Source organism: Solanum dulcamara, chromosome 7, assembly GCF_947179165.1.
Source record: "Solanum dulcamara chromosome 7, daSolDulc1.2, whole genome shotgun sequence".
NCBI classification, from domain to species: Eukaryota; Viridiplantae; Streptophyta; class Magnoliopsida; order Solanales; family Solanaceae; genus Solanum; species Solanum dulcamara.
In genome coordinates, this window is record NC_077243.1 from 22,236,040 (window position 1) to 22,252,167 (window position 16,128).

At 34.7% G+C, this 16,128-nt stretch overlaps 2 protein-coding genes across 2 annotated transcripts; one reads left to right on the plus strand and one right to left on the minus strand.

Moving 5' to 3' along the window:
- The first annotated feature begins 4,123 nt into the window (after positions 1-4,123).
- LOC129894833 (probable aminotransferase ACS12) lies at positions 4,124-14,037 on the plus strand. The gene is made up of 4 exons (XM_055970459.1): positions 4,124-4,790; positions 4,909-5,043; positions 12,889-13,049; positions 13,162-14,037. Exons 1-4 carry the CDS (start codon positions 4,344-4,346, stop codon positions 14,003-14,005), a joined length of 1,587 nt encoding a protein of 528 aa, XP_055826434.1. The 5' UTR covers positions 4,124-4,343; the 3' UTR covers positions 14,006-14,037.
- Positions 14,038-14,184: 147 nt separating this feature from the next.
- On the minus strand, positions 14,185-15,696 carry LOC129894834 (uncharacterized). Its single transcript, XM_055970460.1, has 2 exons — positions 14,599-15,696; positions 14,185-14,403 (listed from the first exon to the last, which is right to left on the minus strand). Exons 1-2 carry the CDS (start codon positions 15,520-15,522, stop codon positions 14,296-14,298), a joined length of 1,032 nt encoding a protein of 343 aa, XP_055826435.1. The 5' UTR covers positions 15,523-15,696; the 3' UTR covers positions 14,185-14,295.
- Between the last annotated feature and the right edge of the window lie 432 nt (positions 15,697-16,128).

Here is a 16,128-nt window from a genome sequence, read left to right on the forward strand (position 1 = left end):
TCATCTTCCTTCTCTTCTTCATCAACTGTCTTTTGCTTCTCTTTTTCTTCTTTTATCTTTTCTTCTTCAAATTCATCAACTGACTTCTCCTTCTCTTTTTCTTCTTCTTTCTTCTCTTCTTCCATTTCATCAATTGCATTCTCTTTCTCTGTTTCTTTTTCTTTTTACTCTTCTTCCATTTCATCAACCTCCTTCTCCTTCGATTTTTCTTCCTCATTTTTCTCTTCTACTGTATCACCAGCTGATGCTGCAAGGTATTCATCGACTGTAGCTTCAAACTCTTGTTCAATTTCTACAAGTTCTTCTTCAACTTAAGTTGTAAGGTCATTGGGGATATTCATACAAATAAATTATTTAATCGAATGAGTAGATAAATTAATTTACCTTACTTTTTTGTTCTTTTCACCTCTCCTAAATTTCTCATCCCGTATATAAGAAATAATTTTCATCATTGATTGTTTGAGGATGCATCACGCTTACACAGATTATCATCAACAAAAACACCCGAAATATTTTTCTATTCACTCGAAACAGAATTCTCACAAACTTGGATTGGAGAGTGATCACCCAAGCATTCAACTTCCGTCGCCACTTTTGAAGTAAGGACAGTGACACATTTTAAATCATCCTTCAAGACATCAAAGACCGTGCCCTTAACTTCATTCGTATATGGCTTAAACATTGTCATGTATTTTTATTTAATCTCACGGACAATAGAGACAAGGAATGGATGCACAATCTACAAAAAGAAAGGAAAGTATAAATATTAACACAACATCAACTAGTTTAAAAATATAAAAAATGATAAATAAATTTATACCTTTGTACTTGAATGGATCACCTTCTATTATATTTTCTCTCTTTGATGTGTGCCATCTAAGTAAACGAGGAATGGGCAGAGGAGAATTCAAACACTTTCCGGCATACTTTTCAAGATAAGGAAAAGCCTCGTATATTCAAATCTGAAATTAATATAAGAACAAATAAATAAATAGGGTCTATAAAATACTATATAAATAAATAATATTTTATCAAAAACCAACTACATGATCAATAATAATTATCAGGAATGCCTAGGAAAAGCCGTACAAAGCATACGATGCATTCTTCTTTTATATTTCCTCCTACTTCTTCAAATTAATTTTGTTCTTCAAATACAATAATGTTAAATGGGAAAATAGCGATTTTAGTCCTTGTATTATTACATAATTTTAATTTTACTATCTATTTTATTTGATTATGCACATTTAACCTTCAATTATTTGAAGTATGTGATTTTGGTCTTTGGAGTTAACAAAAGTCAATTATTTAACAAAATAATTATTTTGAAATATATAAAATAAAATAAATTGAAGTGTTGGTGATTCTAAATGCTTGAAGAATTATGTATATAAAATGAAAATTGGATTTTATTCATTAGCTCCATTTTTTCAAATGCTCTATGCTTTATTTTTTATGCATTAACGAGTCGTTCTTCCTCTCTTTTTCAATGGTTACTAATTAAGGTCATATACGATTACATTTGAGGATTTAGTACGTGGACAGGCTCCTTAAGGCTATTAATGGTGTCCTAACAACTTTCACTCTTTAAGAAATTTAACATTTAATTTTTATTAAATTTATTTTTTTTACCCACATAATTCTCCAATCATTTAGAATCACCAACCCTTCAATTTATTTTATTTTATATATTTCAAAATAATTATTTTATTAAATAGTTAACTTTTGTTAACTCCAAGTACCAAAATCGCACACTTCAAATAATTGAAGGTTAAATGCGCATAGCCAAAGAACACAGGGACTAAAACTAAAATTATGCAATAGCACAGAGACTAAAATCGTTAGTTCCTCATGTTAAATCAAAACACTCCTTCCCTCATGGATAACTCATGAATAAATCCAAATCATTTTTCATCTTGATGTGGTTTGAATCCACAATCTTCAACGGATCATGGGAAAACAACATTGCATGGACAAACCAAACCAAAGAGCACCTCAACTTCTGCTCTTTATTCAGTCTATGACCCTTGATCAAACTCAACAACTTTGCACCAGTGATGTTCTTATTCTTGGTAACCTTGTTATAAAAATTCTATCCTTTTTGAAGGACTTTGTTCATTTGTGATTCACGGGGCTATGCCGAGCAATTCAGCCCCGTAATCAACACACACTCTCTTAAGCCAAAACATGCAACCTTATCATTTACACAAAATCAAATTTCATGCAATTTTTTGTCTTTCTTGACACGTCGCAACAACATATAATGGACCAACTGTCCATTGAACTTGAAAAAATCTAGAATATGCCTCAAGTGGCCAAAATAGGTACCCTTAAATTCACGATAAATTTTTTCATCAACTAAAGCTTTTCTAAATTCATGATAAAGAGTCATCCTTACTCTTACAGAAAATTTTGCGGGAAACGATCCTATACTATTCATCCAAGTCGATAGGACATAGGAATCACCAGAGATATCTTTCGAACAAATTGACAAGAATATGAGATCAACCTCTCCACTAAGGGTATCTCTACTACTTTCATCATCTACGCTATCACTTTGTGCTTCACTAGACTCAACATTATCACTACCTTCGGCAGCACTACTATCGTGATAATTGTCAATATCAACCATTATTTCAGATTCTGACTCAACCTCTTCAACTACAATTTTTTTCTTTTTTGAAGATTTCAAAACTTCTTCATCACCCTTTCGTTTCTTATTTCTAGGCATAGCAGGATTAGATCGTTTGATGATGTTACCGCCTATAGTTTTAGCCATAATATATTATATACATCCATGATAACCAATCAGAATAAAGCTATCGATCGATGGTCTATTAACAGAATCATAGTAATGCTCAAATAAAAAATTCAAAATAAGTATTATTTTCAACAAAAATCGACCATGCAATAACATAAATCTCCAGAAACATCATCAAATTTGACCTCTAAAAAGTTTCAATCTTCAAAAAATTTGGATCTTAAGAACAGTAAAAATCTCAAAATATTCAAAATCAACTGGGATAAACATAAATCTTCAAAAAACTTTTACACATTTCCCAAAACGAGAACATGAAAGAAACTTGAAAAACTATTTAAAAACGATTAACATACTTGAGAGTTTGAACTTGACGATGACGACTTTGAACTCCAGAAAACTTGACGATGAGAGTGATGAATCCAGAAAACTTGACGATGAGAGTGACGAAATCCAGAAAGGACTTCGTTCTTGGAGAAAGTTGCGAGTTATGGGAGATGACGGTTGATGGTTTCGAGAGGAAGATGAGGAGGTGTGAGGTGTGAGAAGTTCAGAATGGACTTTTTCTTCTTGAAAAGTTCTAGAAAATATATTTGAATCCCGAGGGTTTTCTCCAAATATTTTTAGGATGTAATTTTTAATATTAAAATATATATAATATCTCAGTAGAGTGGTAAAATATATTTTTATATACTTGTGTTTTATCCTCAAGTTTTTGAAAAATTTAAAGAACCCCCTAATCCCACAACTTAAGTCTTTAAAATATTAAAGAGGTCCATGACCCTACAATCCAAGTTTATAAAATATCACATAGATCCATGACCCCTCCATTTTTTTGACCTTTTTAAATCTTAATCCTAAAAATTAAATCAAAAAAAAATTAAGTGTCTATTTGTTGAATTAAGTTTGGGGAGTGTCCGCCAATTCAATTAATATCAAATATTTATTCCATTACTTTTTTTATTGAAATAATTATGTAATTACAAGTTTAATAATAATGAACCAAGGAGTAGAAGAAGAGAGAAAGAGGATATGGAGAGGGTTATTTAATAGATTTGCGATCACAAAAAGTTACTCATAATTTAAGTAGAGTTTATAAAATGATAACAAACACCGTATTTAATGTGTTAAATTTTATACAAAATAACTAAAATACTATTAAACATAATACTAACTAAGTTAGTTTTTATATCCGAGTAATTTCCTTCCTAACCAGCTACCAAATACCATTTTTTTTTTACCCCCCATTTTGGAGGATTTATAGTGTTTCCACACTTCCCCTCCAATGTGACTCGAACCCAGAACCAAACGACCATTAAGTTTACAAAATAGTAATTTGACATAAACATACTAATAAATGTATTGAGTAAACAATAAAAATAAACAAGCCCGTCTAGCTCATTTGGTAGAGCGTTGATGGAGGGTATTTCGTACAATTCGTCACTCCGCTAAAGTTTTCAACAGAATCTTATCTTCCCTCGCCAGCCAAGCAAAGCAAAACTTGAAAAGAACAACAAAGCTAAAACCCTGATACCCTTCCGGCGACGACATCGCCACTCTTCCGCCGTCGCATCCGGCGGCTCATATGACCTCGACCGGTCACTCGAAACCTAATTCGGACAACGAAAACGATACAGGAAAAGCATCTCCGGGAGGCATGAGGCTCGTTGTGCCTTTACAAGGTGTAGTTCAAGGGAGAGGCGGCCTTATTTTAGGTTCACTCATTCCTTGTGCACTTTACTACTTCCTCCAGTTATACTTAAAACGACATCGTCCTACGCCGTCTTCTTCTAATCCTCCGTCACCCTCCACGTCTTCGCCGAATCTCTCCGAGTTACAACGCTCGTCTTCACGTTTAAATCTGTCAACTCGTGGGTCTGTTGGCCGCGTCTTCTTGTCTTCAAGGGCTAGTTTGGTTGCTGCACCGAATGATTCCCCTTACTACATTGGAATGGATAGGTTCCGAGAGGATCCATATAATGAATTGGATAATCCCGACGGTATTATTGATCTAGGAATTGCGGAAAACAGGGTATTGTCTATGATTTTTGCTATTGTAATATTCTGCTAATTTACGGGGTTCATTTCTTCATTCTTTACTGGAAATGACTGATTTTACAATGTGTTTCTTCTTATGTATTTGCTTGAAGTTGTCGCTAGATTTGATTGAGAAGTGGATTTCAAGCAATGTGAATGGTTCCACTCTCGGAAGTGGCGGTGATGGATTGAATATCAATGGAATTCTTACATACCAGCCATTTGATGGATTGACTGAGCTGAAAGTGGTAAGGCATTTTAAATCTGAAAAAAAGTGGTAATGCATTTTAGTTCATTTCGTTTTTCTACTGGAACTTGCTCCTAAGTACAGTGAGAGTTCTTGCCGTAAAGCCTATTTGGTATGACATAAATTCTCTTCAGCATAATAAATGAAGGAAGATGTGGGGAATGGGAAATGGTGTTTGCTGAGATGCTTACACTTTAATAGGAGCAGGTGATACAAGTAGGAGTTGGGTGGGAAAGAATTTATGCCTCAATCCCCAACTTGTTGGCATAGTAATTGTCGTTCTTGTTATGGACTGAGTTGTTTTTCCCTCTTTTTGTGTAAACTATTTTCTTCAAAGAGAACATTTTACCGTGCTTTAGCTCTCAAACACCGGAAACTGGAACCATTTGTATTCCCCTCCTATCATAGAACTAAAAATAATTATGGAAGTTCTTACTTTTGTTTTTCAGCATTTTAATTGTTTTTACTCTACTTAGACTATTAGTACAATAAATTAGTTTGTATACAAACGACTGGCCAGCAATTAATGGTACTTATCTTCGCAGTCCAATCAAGGTGGATGAATAGACTTTCCTTTCTTGTAGGGTAAATGAATAAATGCACCTCTTTGTATAGTCTAGTTTCTTCCTGTTTCATATTTTAATTTTCTATGGTATTTCTTACAGTTTGATTTCCAATATATGGCATACTTACAGTTGTTACTTCATTTACTTGTTAACCAATTTTTTTCATGAAATAACTTGTACATCCGTTAAATAAAGCTATCTTGAAACACAATTGGCTAGGCCTAAGAGTGCAAATTGATGAGGAGAAATAAGGAATAGATGGCTACTGAATATGAATTTTTTGTTGAAAATCTAGGCACCAGTCTTATAGTCTATCGAACCTGTGTTGCTTTATGATCACGAAACATGAAAAGAAAATTTACCTTGTTGTTTTGGTACGAAAATAAACTTCTAAAAGAAAAAACACTTCAAACAACTAATCATTGTTACTTGTTTCCAAGTTACTTTTTGGAGTGCAAATGTTGTAGAGTATACCTAGTTAGTTTCTAGATTCTATGGTCAATTGACAATTGCAGAACGTAGTTCATAAGTTTATGTGGAAGCATAACATTGGTTTAGGCGAATGACTTGTGATCTCCTTATATTGTCTCGGACAATCCTCCCTCATGGACTAGCTTTTAAGGTTGACTATTGAGTTAGGTCCAAGATTTATTTCTTCACATGGCATCATAGCGGTAGCCTGACTCATCCATCCTTGGTGTGTTTTTCAATGCTAGATCCCCATGTTATGTTATCCGTGCTCCTCCCACCATGACAATTTTCTAGTCCTGTGCATGTCTGCGTGTTAAGTTCCACATTGGTTAAGCGAATGTGTTAAAGTCTCATTATATGGTCTTAAATAGTCCTCTTTGCATGAGATTTTATGAATTGAGGTAGACCCGAGGTCCATTTCCTCACACGTACATCCCAAAATAACTTTCAACGTCAACGACAAATCAAACACTGATGTAAAATTTTGCCTCTAAAAGCTCCAATTCGGCACAAGTTATAGAATTGTTGCAACTTTGATCTTTTAAGTTCCCTCAAAAGGGCATGAGACATCTATAAACACCAAAAGAATCATCTTAATTAATTTCAAAAAGTACAAAAATGTCAGTTACATACTCTATCAAAAAATGGCACCAATATCAACATGGATTGTGGTGTAGTGGTGCGACTGCTTCACCCTTAATTAAAGGTCTCGGGTTTGAGTCCTGGGTATGGAAAAAATCTTGTTGGAAGCGCTACCCTCGAATAGGCTCTGCAGTGCACGATTTGGATTTAGTCAGGGCTCCACGGGCTCTAGACACCGGGTGGAAAACCAAAAAAATAAAATGGCACCAATGTTACATTGAACAAATATTTTAAAATTAACGTAACACTATAAAAATGTAAGAGACTCATATGTTACTTTGGGTAGGAGGCATTTGGTCAAAATTATGTCTAGTTCTCCTAGTGGTTTAGGGATTTAAATTTGTAATTTTTTGTTATTGCATATTAGATAGAATGCCTCATTACTACTTTTTCTTATCGTGCCATAGGCCCAGATGGTTTAAGTTGAGGAGTAATTGGCATGTCATTAATGTCCAAATTTAATGAATTGAGTCCAAACACTAAAACAATATTGGGATGTCACCAGTGGCGGAACCAGGAATTTTACGAAGGGGGTTCAAAAAAAATTAAATACGCTAATCGCCTAATCATATTCATAAATAAACGGGTCGGGTCAAATATACCTGTTTTGCAAGAAGCGGGGTCTTTCTCCATTTTTTCCAGTTTCTTTTGAATTATCTTTAGCTCCTAAAAGTGCAAATGGAGAGCAAACATAAACTTTTACATTTAAAAAGACTTAAAATAAATACCATCTCAAAATAAAAGCACTCTTCCTCCACAAAAAAAATAACATAAAATGGCTTCAAAATAATACAAAAACACCCTGAACAATATAAATTATTATATCTTGATATGTATTACAAAACATAGTGATAATTACACCACCTTGAGGGGGATTAAGAAACCAAACATACGAATAAGCCTATCAAAATATTGTTTTGCAATTAAAATTCAACCACATACACTATTACAATTGTATTCTACGAGGTTTCATATCTTGAAATTTCTTAATAATAGCATCATTAGAAATACTATCAAATACATCTTTTTCTAAATAAGGCACCAAACAACCACTAAAAAAATCATCACTCATTTGGCTCCGCAAGTCATTCTTAATAAACTTCATTGCCGAAAAAGCTCTTTCAACGGAGGCAGTGGCAAATGGTAGAAGTAGAGCAAGTTTCACTAAACGGAATACCAAAGGATAAGTAAAATGTTTCTGTCTGAACTAATCTTTTGGAAAGATCACAAAGCCCATTTATATCGGAGAACCTTTCATCAACATCACGAACATCAACAATATAACTTGCAAGTTGATTCCTAAGAGCATTCATATTAGATTCATCAAAGTCATCTGGATATAATTCCGCCATTCTCATTACTTTTTTGATGTCAAAACTTGAAAATGAGTTAATTGGATTCAAGCAAGCAATTCCATGGAGCAAATCGGTAGTCACCTCATCAAAACGATTATTAAGTTCTTGAAGTTGCCAATCAATAATATTGCAAAACACTTCAACACGATAATGATGTGAGATTGTATAGTTAGCAAGCTTTCGTCGTGATCTTAAAGAGCTAATATATGGCTCATCAAAGTTAGGTATCAAAACATCATGTTGGATACAAAATGTAGATACCTTAGCAATAAGAGAGTCCCATTCATCATCCCTTAAAACTTGCAACCTTCTCTTTGCTACTTCAACAAGTAGCATGGCATTTGCAATATCTTGCTCCTTTTTTTGTAAGCATTTATTAAGCTCATTTGTAATTCCTAAAACATCTCTCATCAAATGCAACATGAAAACAACCTCATATGTTCGACAAGCTTCGAGATGTCCCATTGCCTTAGCTCTTTCATCCAAATTTCGTGCATCAAGAGCAAGTGATTCAAGAACATCAAGAATAGAGCCAAACATAATAATAAAATTATTAAAGGATTTATAATGAGATCCCCAACGAGTGTCACAAGCTCTTGAAAGACCAAGTTGTTGATTCAAGCCCCTACCGGTTGTAAGTTCACCCATATCTAATGCCTCTTTAATTATTTCTTTTTGAGAATCACGTAATTCATCCATACGTTTAAAAGATGATCCCAATACATTTAAAATATTTGAGACCAATACTACAAGTTTTCCCACTTCAACACACTTTTTAGAGACCCCAACAAGAGTTAGTTGAAGTTGATGAGCAAAACAATGGATGGAATGAGCCGATCTACTTTCTTGCCTAATCAACATTTTAAGGCCATTGATCTCACCTTGCATATTGCTTGCCCCATCATAACATTGTCCACGCACACTTGATGGACTCAAAGAATGTTGAGCAAGTAAATTAACAATTGCCTCCTTTAGAGATGGAGCACTAGTATCTTGAACATGAACAATGTCAATAAGTCGCTCCATCAAAAATCCCTTTCTATCAATATATCGAAATACAATAGCCATTTGCTCCTTGCGTGACACATCAAAGGATTCATCAATGAGCAAGGCAAAGTAATCACCATTTAATTCATCAAGAATAACTTTAACGGTCTCTATTTTACATGCACTCATAATTTCTTTTTGAATCTTTGGAGAAGTCATTTGATCATTTTGAGGAGCATGTTCTAGTACATAATCACAAATTTTATCACATTTGTTTGCATACCATGAGAGAATTTCAAGAAAGTTACCCCTACTAAGTGATGATTTAGATTCATCATGACCTCAAAATGCAAATCCCTGAGTTATGAGAAGTCTTACTACATCAACCGAAGCACTTAAGCGAATCCAATATCCATACTTGAGTTGATTAGATTGCCTCTTAAATGAAAATTGAATAGATTGCCGTTGTCGTAATAAATCTTGACATTTCTTTTTTGATTGATTATGTATGCTATTTGGTTGACCAATATGTTTGTCAAGACTACTCTTTTTATTCCAACTCTTAAACCCAACACTTGAAAATACTTCACCTCCTCCTTGATGAATGTTATGGTCTTTAAATAGATAACAATACAAACAATAGACTGCATCTTTACTAACACTATACTCCAACCAATCATGATATACATCATCAAACCATTCATGATTAAAACGACGTATTGATCCAGAAATATTTGTTTGAGGATACTCATGCACCGCTAAACGAGGTTGGCAAGGACCATTTAAAAGGTATGCTCTTCTAATAATATCACGATGATTTGAATGATGGTTCAATATTGAGATTCTTTCACCGGGATCAAACTTTAAAGAACCCAAATCAAATTCTTGAGAAGAATGTAATGATACTTCCAAATGATTAGCATTTTCTTCTTGGTTAGATTGACTATGACTTTGAGAGGCTAAACTTGATTTTGAAATTTTGGTGAAATACTTCTTCATTGAATCTTGAAACTGAATCGTAAAGACTAAGAGCACATAAATAAGACAATAAATATCATTATACCAAAGCCAAAGCCATATAGATTTCTGAAAAAAAATTCTAAAACTTTTAAGAACAAATAAAATGAAGAAGAATTAAGAACTTACTCTTACAGGCAGTGGACGGCGGACTGGCGGAGAATGGACAGCAGGGCAGCCGGCAGCACACAGCACACAGCAGCATCACACAGCAGTAGTAGGCAATCAATTTGAAAGAGAAGAGAAGAGTTGGGAGAGAAAGTGAAAAAATGAAATTCCTAGAAAATAAAAAAGAGGGGTTTTTAATGTCTTGACTTTTCAATTAAAGAGTGAATTTTTTTTTAAAAAATAATATGTTAAGAAGTCATTTTTTAATTTAATAAAGGATAAAAACTAAGCCTAAAACGTAACTAAAATCGGAAAAAAAAATGTGTTTGTCTGGATTCGAACACGCGATCTATGACATCTAAGGAGAAATATTGAACCTCCTTTGCCACTGAGCTAGTCCTTTGGCTTATGCTCAGGGGGTTCAATGTTAAATATATACACATAAATTAAAAAATTTATCTTATATACACAGTGTAATTTTTTAACAAAGGGGGTTCGGATGAACCCCCTGAACACCACGTGGGTCCGCCCCTGGATGTCATAGGTCGTGACCAACGAATGTCAGTATTTGACATGGTATGAAGTCAGAGCAGAGAGCACTGTCATAAATTTAGAACATGCTTCTTAGCTAGGGAGCATTATCCGATGCCCAATATTTTTGAAATTATCTTCATCTTATAATCATTGAATGTGACTAGAAAAATCTATAAAACTGTATAAAGAAAAAGCTTTCCAGGTTGGGCAAATAAATTTTTGATATACCCATGTTTACAAGTAAAGTTCTTTTTTTTTGCTCTGGAATGGGGAGGATGGGGATGACCTGAGGCCATAGGTTCTGGTTTTGCCTGAAAATTTGATGTTTCTCTTTTTTCCTCTATCCTGTTCCAATTTGGTTGTGTATTTTTTACGTCGTGATTTATTAAGAGAAAATCAAAATTATCAATTAGGAGAAACAACCTCTGTACCTCCCAGGTAGGGGTAAGGTCTGCGTACACTCTACCCTCCCCAGAACCCACTTGTGTGATTACACGGGTTGTTTGTTTTGTGGTTCCATATTGACTTTTGTGTTGAAGAAAAAAAAGTTGAGGGCAAAATGATATTTAAAAAGAGTGAAAGAGGGTTACACAACTTTTCTAGTAATTAAAATGTATAAAATTTTCTATTTAAAGAGAGTGGGGACACATTTGAAACTGGTAAATGTAAAAAGTTAAAATAATTTTTGAACTTGATAAGCATGGTTTTAACTGCAGTACCCATTTTTCCCCCCCTGTATCTATTGTTTGTACTTTGTATTTAGGGAAAAGGGTCAAAAATGCCCTTAAACTATTTGAAATGAACAAAAATGCCCTCCGTTTATAGTTTGGTCAAAAACTGCCCTTGCCGTCAATACTTTGGTCTAGAAATGCCCTTTCCGTCAATTTAATGGGTCAAAAATGCCCCTACTGTTACAAAATGGGTCAAAAATGCCCTTTTCCGAATAAATATATATATATATTTTTAAAAAACTTGTTACTTATAAAAATATTACTTTTAAGGAACTCTATTCTTGCTTTCTTTCTTTTTAAACCACTTTAATGAATAAAAGTGTAGGAAATTATTTTATTCTTCGTGATCTCATTTTATAAATTAAAAAAGAATAATTTCATGTATTCTAATTTTTAACGGATAATATATGTCATATATATAAGATCATAATAAATTCATTATTAATTTTTATTCAAATAACGATAAAAAATAATTATAATAAAATAAGAAATATATTTAATTTTTTAATTTTTTCCTAATTGAAGTAGAATAAACATTTGCTAGTAAAAGAAATATTATTAGGAGAAAAATGTGTTAAAAAAGAAAATAAATAATATATTTATTTGAAAAAGGGCATTTTTGACCCATTAAATTGACGACAACTGTATTTCTGGATCAAAGTAGTGACAACAAGGACATTTTTGGACCAAACTATAAATGGAGGGCATTTTTGTTCATTTCAAATAGTTTAAGGGCATTTTTGACCCTTTGCCCTTGTATTTATTGTTGTTTTTTGTTGTGTTACACATGTGTTTCTTTTTTCCCATCTTGATCTACGTCTTTATCCACTAAAGCGCAAGCTTTTAGTGCAGTTTGTTCTTAAAATTTCAGCATCCCTTGATGCAAATCTATGCTTTTCGCTTTTGACAACATCGTCTTCAACTGATCAGAACTTTGTACCATACCTAATTTGTACTGTATGCTTCTCTTTTGGATTTCTAAGATTCTTCAGTGACCCTAATCCAGGCATCGTAATTTATCTGTTTCTTGTCTGCCAAAATGTGACTTCATTAATGAAAAAGAGATTAAATTGAGGCAGGTACCCCATGGAATTAGTCAAGGTGCACGCAAGTTATCCTAAAAACCACGATTATTTTAAAAAAAAGGAGAGATTAAAATGAGACTTTCAGATTTACTCTAATCTGGTGCTGATCTTCCAGGAGTTCACCTAATTTTTTCTTAGGGATTTAGAATATACGAGTATTGTTGATAATCGTGTAATTTGTTCTTTACAGTCCACCTATTGTATTTTCAGTCTCTTTGGCCATTTATTGCGTTTGCTGTCTAATAGGTATCTGCCAGGCACTATTATTTGTTTTAATGTCTAATTAAATCACCTCTATCAGCGATTTCTTATAAAGGATATATTGTAACATTGTTATCTTAATCTTGTAGGCCATGGCAGGCTTCATGTCTCAGGTCATGGGAGAAAAAGTGTCATTTGATCCATCTCGAATGGTGTTAACATCTGGTGCAACTCCGGCCATTGAGGTTCTGTGCTTTTGTTTGGCTGACCATGGGAATGCTTTGCTTGTTCCAACCCCCTATTATCCTGGGTAATTTCTAATTTCAACCTGATTTAATATAACGTCACATTGTCTTTTTTTATCTCCTCAAGTATGCACACCAGTGCAAAGCAGCTAGTGTATAACTAGATTCTGTCTGCAGCTTTGATAGGGACATAATATGGAGAACTGGTATAGATCTTATACCTGTTCACTGTCGTAGCTGCGATGCTTTCATGGTGGACATGACAGCTCTTGATCAAGCATTTAGTCTGGCAAGAAAGCGAGGGCAAAAGGTCCGTGGAATACTTATCTCAAACCCGTCTAACCCTGTGGGGAACATACTGAGTAGGGAAATGCTATATAGTATCTTAGATTTTGCGAGGGAGAAGAACATCCATGTAATATCAGATGAAATATTTTCCGGATCTAATTACGGTGGTGAAGAGTTTATAAGCATTGCTGAAATTATTGATGAAGAGGATCCTGTCAGGGACAGGGTTCATATAATATATGGATTATCCAAAGACCTTTCCGTGCCAGGGTTTAGGCTCGGTGTTCTGTATTCCTTCAATGAGAATGTTGTGGCAGCATCTAAAAAGTTGACAAGATTTTGTGCCGCTTCAGCACCAACGCAGAGCCTGTTAGTTGCAATGCTTTCAGATGCTGGGTTCATCAAGGATTATATGAGAACAAACAGAGAGAGATTGCACAAAGTGTTTAACTTATTTGTGGCAGGTCTAAAACTATTGGGCATCAAATGCATGAACAGCAGTGCAGGCCTGTATTGTTGGGTTTATATGGGCGGATTGATTACCCCTTATAATGAAAAGGGAGAGCTTGAGCTGTGGGAGATGCTCTTGAATGTAGCTAAGATAAACGTGACTCCAGGATCAGCTTGCCATTGTATTGAACCTGGATGGTTCAGATGTTGTTTTAGTACAGTAGCAGAAAAGGACATTCCTGTAGTTATGGAACGGATACGCAAAGTTGTTGAACGTAGTTAGGCCTCCTGATTAAATGTTTATTAGCTTCAAAAGAGTGTGTTGTGTTAATTATGTCTTTTTTTTTTATGAGAATGCACTGTCCCTATTTTGGAATTCGATATGTGCATCATTGAAACTTTATACTAAAGTTGCACTCATGTTGTCAATCAAAATTCCAAGCTGTACAGTAGAATGTGAAACATGTTGCACAAGTTTAAATTAAGAATAGGAAACAGAAATGGCTTTCATAGGTGACGGGACAGTAAGCCCTTTCAAAGTTGTGCCAAACTGTGAATCAAGATGCGCATCTTTCAGATTAGTTTGAGTTGCAGTTGCCTCTTCCACTTGTTGTGCAGTTCGCCAATGCTGTTGCCAATTCCAAGGATGCAGCTTCCAAAAACATCATTATCCATCATTTCCTGCAACAAGTATGATAATGGATGTCTTGCAAGTTTCAGCATTGGTTGAAATATGTTGTTCTTGTTTTAGTCGGGCGTATATAAAGAGAGCTAATTAGCAAATGTCTTACTGCTATTTAATGCAGATTATTATGCCTGTGTTTACTAGTTGTGGGGTTAAACAGAATAAGTGATTGATATTTTTTAGAGACCTACCTTAGAGATGCTCTGCTTCTGCATTTGGACGGTTTTCCTTTGGTAACTTCTTCTTCGGCTCATCATTATTAGCTCACCTAGTGTTAGTGGATGCCTTACTTTGATACTGCTATTGTTATCACGTACTTGATTGTTATTAAGTGCTTTAGGAGGAACATGAGAACCTCCTTTTTCAGGGTTGCTGCAGTTCTGAAGAAAGCTTGTATTAGGTGATAATAGAGGGAAGAGCTTTTCCAGAAAAGCAGTCCCAACCAGGCTTGTAGTTCCAGTGGCATAACTGAGAACGCTGCTGCCCGCATCAGAAGTTGGTGAAAGAGAACTCTTTAGCTGGCTGTGGTGTATGTCTGCTGTCGGAGAAGTTTGCTCCACAGGAACAGCACTTGAAATGTCCACAGTTGGTATGAAGCCATTAGCTAGGAGGGAAGAAGGGGCTGAGCTGAAGGATTCATATATTGATCCAGAATCAGATGCCTCAACTTCTGATTCTGACAGCTCATCTTCTTCATGATGACCATGCTTATCGATGTACTCGCCAATGCCAGCCCAGAAGTCATCACCACCTTGGTGCACATCCCTAACAGTTGAAGGTAAGCCAATGATATTTTCGTGTGGAGATGTCTGGGAGAAGAAAGGGAGTGGTGTTCCTGGCTTTTCTTCCCATTCAAAAGGAACAGAAGCAATGAGCTTAACTGGGGGTGTAAACGTAAACGCATCACTAGTAGTAACCACAGGCTTTGGTTTCCAATCCTTTATTGGTATTCCTGGTCTTTCTTCCCATATAAATGGAATGGAAATTTGTTGTCTCTCTTTCTTGCAAGTTGAATTTCCAGAAGGGTTGTTTTCTGCCATTGGAGCAACATATATTGTCATCGCCATTTTCGTTTTTTTATTTTGGGGCTGAGGGAACAGCGCACACACATACATATATATAGCAGAGAGAGTAAGTGGGTTAGATGAGTTTGCAACTAAACCTACATGCCAACCGCACCATTTCTGCAAAGAAAGATTAGGCCAACGTACTGTCTGTTATTGATCATTATATATGAAAATCTCTTTCTTAATTCTCTCTCTCTCACATAAACACTCGTGTGAGAAGAATTCTTTGACTAACGAATTTTGGGTAAATTCCTTTTGTTGAAGAAGCGTGCTGTCATAGCCAAATCGAGGAATCGGTCAACAAACTTGATATGCCTTACCAAACTACTACATACTTTTTGGTAAAATTTAGGCTGGAGTTCAATGTTCACTAGCAGTTTTTTAGTGCTCTTATAACCACTACGAAAGTTACGCTTGGATTGGTTGGATAGTTTAGTTATTCCAGCTTCAATCCATACAAAATAATATGTAAAGTGTCTCATAACTTATATTTCCTTTGTTTCAATATATTTGTATTATTTTGACTTGACACGAAATTTAAGAAAATAAATAAGACTTGTGAATCTTGTAGTCATAAATTAACGATATGCCAAATGTATCAAAATGTCTTTAATCTTTTGGTCTTAAATATGTCAGTAGAAAGTTGAAATTAAA

Coding starts and splice junctions, on each gene's coding strand:
- LOC129894833 (XM_055970459.1), top strand. CDS start 4,344: ATGACCTCGACCGGTCACTCGAAACCTAATTCGGACAACGAAAACGAT. Junction 4,791..4,908: donor TAGGAATTGCGGAAAACAGG/GTATTGTCTATG, acceptor ATTTGCTTGAAG/TTGTCGCTAGATTTGATTGA. Junction 13,050..13,161: donor CCAACCCCCTATTATCCTGG/GTAATTTCTAAT, acceptor TTCTGTCTGCAG/CTTTGATAGGGACATAATAT.
- LOC129894834 (XM_055970460.1), bottom strand. CDS start 15,522: ATGTATGTGTGTGCGCTGTTCCCTCAGCCCCAAAATAAAAAAACGAAA. Junction 14,404..14,598: donor AGAAGCAGAGCATCTCTAAG/GTAGGTCTCTAA, acceptor TACTTGTTGCAG/GAAATGATGGATAATGATGT.